At 42.0% G+C, this 4397-nt stretch overlaps 1 protein-coding gene across 5 annotated transcripts; it reads left to right on the top strand.

Annotated features, from left to right (window-relative positions):
* Positions 1–1652: 1652 nt before the first annotated feature.
* LOC122040181 (branched-chain amino acid aminotransferase 2, chloroplastic-like) lies at positions 1653–4176 on the top strand. Of its 5 annotated transcripts, none has more exons than XM_042599529.1 (10): positions 1653–1782; positions 1872–1924; positions 2255–2432; positions 2520–2699; positions 2778–2909; positions 2977–3066; positions 3202–3318; positions 3573–3668; positions 3752–3864; positions 3970–4176. In XM_042599529.1, exons 2-10 carry the CDS (start codon positions 1875–1877, stop codon positions 4079–4081), a joined length of 1068 nt encoding a protein of 355 aa, XP_042455463.1. In that variant the 5' UTR covers positions 1653–1782; positions 1872–1874; the 3' UTR covers positions 4082–4176. The 5 variants fall into 5 exon arrangements, with proteins under 5 accessions (XP_042455463.1, XP_042455461.1, XP_042455462.1 ...); XM_042599527.1 differs by having other exon boundaries at positions 2192–2432; XM_042599528.1 differs by having other exon boundaries at positions 1653–1809.
* Positions 4177–4397: the final 221 nt, after the last annotated feature.

Below are 4397 nucleotides of genomic sequence, written 5' to 3'. Positions count from 1 at the left end.
CTAGTCGGAAGTCTTTGAAACTATGAATCGAGTTGAACGACATTCGTCTGAACCAGCGCTGCGTTGACTCGGAAAGGGTAGTGGTGAAGACCCGACACTTCACCCTGAAAGTGTACTGATGAAGTGTGGTCGTGTTATCAAAATGGATCAAGTGGTGGTTTGGATCGGTTGTTCCATTGTACTCATCAATCATCAATGGGGTGTAGTGCTTTGGCAGAGGGTCGTCCAAGATTCCCTGAGAGAACTGTTGATTGATCCACTCGGGTGAATTATCATTCCTTGGTGTTTTCCCTTTGAATGCATCCCGAAAGGGTGCGTCGTCCGAGGAGGTTCCTCGTTCCTTATCCATTCGGTCTAGCTCTTTTGATGGAGTGTGGAATAATGCTCGATGGAAGGGGATCGGCACGTTGGGTGTGTCTCCGTATATGCCGGCCGACTTCTTACTCTGTCCCCGAACTGGTATATGCTCTGCTCAGTCTTCATATCCGGCTTGATGACCCACTGTTGAGGTCGCGGGCTCCTGTACTTGGCGATCGACCAGCACTTGTTGTTGTTATTGCTCTACTATTTTTACTGCTCGAGCTTGTATCAACATATTCAACTCCTCCTTTGTTAAAGTCACCCTGGCGAGTCGCACAGTGTCTTCCATCTTCGCGTTTCAGATGTAGGCTACGTTCCCTCCCACAAACGGTGTCAATATGATCCTATCCGATAATTGTGGAAATGACAAGCTGGGGATGTGGTTGCCGCATTGACTGGATGTAGACTCCGCTCCGCTCTGCAACACACTAAACGTCAACGCCGAGCCAAGGAAGGGGTCCCCGACGTTGACCCTCCGACGCTTAAATCAGTCACCGAAAAGAGAAAAAAGATGGAGCAACAATAGACACATGCGTGAATAGTGAATAACGAGTACCTCCGTCAGTGTATGAACCCTATTTATATAGTACCCTGATATGCGATGTGCGCACTTCTCTCGAGACGCACTTCAATTGATCATGGGCACGTTCTCCAATTTGTCCTATGAAAGGACATGCCAGGAAATTGCCTATGATATTAGACCTTAACAGACCATGCATATCCTTGTCGAAACAATAGAAGCTTTCGTCATACGACCCCCCCCCCCCCCCCCGTTGACCATTTCTTGTGTCAGTGGCGCTATCTCCCCGAAGGATACGTCAGTGATCCATCTGCTCGGCCGAGCGGGATAGCCACTCAGTTGAGTACTCCGCTCGGCCGGACTCGACTGCTCTTCCACGTGGCGACAGGTCTTGATAGTTTATTTCCGCCCTACCGGATTAATGCTCCGCTCATATGCACGCTCCTCTACTTTGTGACGAATGTCTGATGATTTTGGCTAAACGAGCACTTCACTTGGATCGACCCTTTGTCGATCGGGTAATATATGCCTGATCGGCCACTGCGGAAGAGATCCGCTTGACCCCTTGTCTGTCCTTTTATCATTAACATCCTTGACTTTGACCTCCACGTTGACTGTTAACTTCATCTTTTGATCCATACTTAGTGGGTCCCTTTTTATCACCGTATCATGTTCATATGTATGTAACTAAAATATTACTATAAAATTAATGACGATTCCTATTGAAATTAATGGCAATTCCTATTGACTAATTATATTTCATACTACCACGTTTTTTAATTACCGTGGATAATCAATCTTATAATTAAGGAGGAGATCGAGGGAGAACGATCAGTTGCAATTTGCTGCTGTCCTCCGCCGGTTTGTAAATTAGATTGAAGAAGCTACATCGATCTTTGTAGGCAAGGATAGCTCCCATGCTTTCTGGGGTCTGTATACTTTGCACGTAAGAATTTAAATAGTAGTATTTGATCAACCGTGGGGTTTGCAGGTCATGGAACGCTCCTCTGCGTCATGCTCTGGCTCTCGCTTCGACACAGCCAGGTACGTAAGTTCTAATTCCTCCAAAAATCCTTCGAAAATTGTGAATTCTTGCTTCTGTTGTTTTTAATATCCTTTTTTAAGGATGCCCTTGTGGAAGTTTATTTGATCATACAATGCTGCTTGACTGATTATTTGTAACCATTAATTTTGAGTTTCGAAAGGGGGAAGAAAACATATAACCCACCCGATCGATTCTATCTCTTAGCTTATACAATGAAAATATTCTCTATTTCTAAGCATAGAAATTCTACAATTGTGAGATCATAGGAGTGCCGAAGACGGTGCTGATATTCCAAACATCCAAATTTCACTTGTGAGATCGATTAACAGGAGTGACGAAGAGTGCGCCGATATGATCAACTGGGATGAGCTCGGCTTTGCCTCTGTACAGACTGATTTTATATACGTAATGAAATGTTCTCTGGATCAAAAATTCTCAACTGGGGCTCTCAACAGATACGGAAACATTGAGCTGAGTCCTTCGTCGGGCGTTCTTAATTATGGCCAGGTAGCTAGGAAACATTGTGCATGATGATACATCTGCTCAACTGCTTTGATTGTTAATTATTTGAAGGTCTATAATTGTGGCGATCAGGGTCTATTCGAAGGTCTGAAAGCATACAGGAATACAGAAGGCGATGGCATTTTGCTCTTCAGGCCAGAAGAGAATGCACTTCGCATGCAAGTCGGCGCGGAGAGGATGTGCATGCCATCTCCATCTGTCGACCAATTCATTCATGCTGTCAAACAGACCGTGCTGGCTAACAAAAGATGGGTACATATAGACCGAAACATGCATGCAATATATTTGAGATATTGCTACCAATTATTAATCAATGATCGATGTACGTAGGTGCCTCCTCAAGGAAAAGGATCTCTCTATATCAGGCCATTGCTGATGGGGAGCGGAGCAGTTCTTGGTTTGGCTCCAGCACCAGAATACACCTTCCTAGTCTTCGTTTCACCTGTGGGCACTTATTTTAAGGTATTAATTTGCCTCCTCTGATCTCCACAGTAAATGTTTCGTTTTATTAATTTTGCATTTGTTTCAGGAGTCGATACATCTGGTCGTAAAGGATGAAGTTCATCGTGCCTTTCCTGGCGGAACAGGCGGAGTCAAGGCAATCAGCAATTATGCCCCGGTATTTTGTAATTTTCCACTACTGAACCAAGGACTCGACTGTTTCTTTTTATCTGATCTAAGGACCAATAATTTTAAATTCTCTCTGATTTCAAATTTTCACCCTTGCCCTATTTAATTTAATTTGTTGTCTCAGGTTTTCATGGCACAGAAACAAGCAAAGAGTGAAGGATTCACAGATGTTATATATCTTGATTCTGTTCAGCACAAGTATTTGGAGGAGGCCTCTGCATGCAATTTATTTGTCGTAAAGGTATACATTGCCTCGTAGTTTTCTTCAATCAAGTTGTGTTTTACTCTGATAGGGAAAAAAAAAGGGTTAATCGAGCAATATAAAAACAAACTGGATCTACCAGAGTACAATTGCTCTATTTTAGAAAGGAATCTATGCATAACAAAAGTTAGAAGAGCAATCTGACATTAAATTAATTAATCCCAAATATATAGCAACAAATTAATTAAAACCTTTCAGTCAATATGTTCACCAGAGCAGATAATTTCACGCAGGGGAATGTCATCTCGACGCCAATAACGATGGGAACCATTTTACCAGGGATCACGCGCAAGAGCGTCATTGAGATTGCACGAGATCATGAGTATCAGGTCACAGCTCCCCCTTTTCCATAAGAATTTTACACAGTGTCTTCCAGCTCTATATTTTTCTGATGATTTGGTTTAACTCTTAGGTTGAGGAAAGGCTCGTTGCTCTAGACGAACTGTTTGATGCTGATGAAGTATTTTGCACAGGAACTGCTATCGTTGTTGCTTCTGTAGACAGCATCACTTATCAAGGCCAGAGGTAGCAAGCACTGTATAAAACGATTTCTTCAAGAATATCTTCATTTAATTCTGATTCTGATTCTTGACAATGAAGAACAATCGACTTAATTTGTGGAGCATGCAGGATTCAATTCAAAACAGGAGACAACACTGTGAGCCAGCAGCTGTACAAGGTCCTTACGTCGATTCAGACGGGCCTGGCAAAGGACGACAAAAATTGGACAGTGGAAGTTTGATCGATATATCGAAACCCAAATCGCATATAGCTGTGACGTTGTGATCCCCTCTCCATATTAGTGCTCTTGATATATTATGATTGGAAATGAAGTTCGACGAATAAAATAAAATAAATTAAATAAATCTCTATTTCTTCTAAATCTATTTCAGTACTTGTTGCAAAGGAAGCATCATCGATCCTTTGCTTACGATTTTTTAAAAATATAAATTCATAAATTAAAGAAATGAAAATTTTGGATTTATTTGATCGAAGATGTTCTTGGAATTTTCTTCCACATTTTACTAAAAGGAGCACGTTTTTTTACTTATTTAAAA

This window comes from Zingiber officinale, chromosome 2A (assembly GCF_018446385.1).
Source record: "Zingiber officinale cultivar Zhangliang chromosome 2A, Zo_v1.1, whole genome shotgun sequence".
Lineage (NCBI taxonomy): Eukaryota > Viridiplantae > Streptophyta > Magnoliopsida > Zingiberales > Zingiberaceae > Zingiber > Zingiber officinale.
The sequence above is the reverse complement of the archived record's forward strand: the minus strand, read 5'-3'. Positions and strand labels throughout refer to the sequence as shown.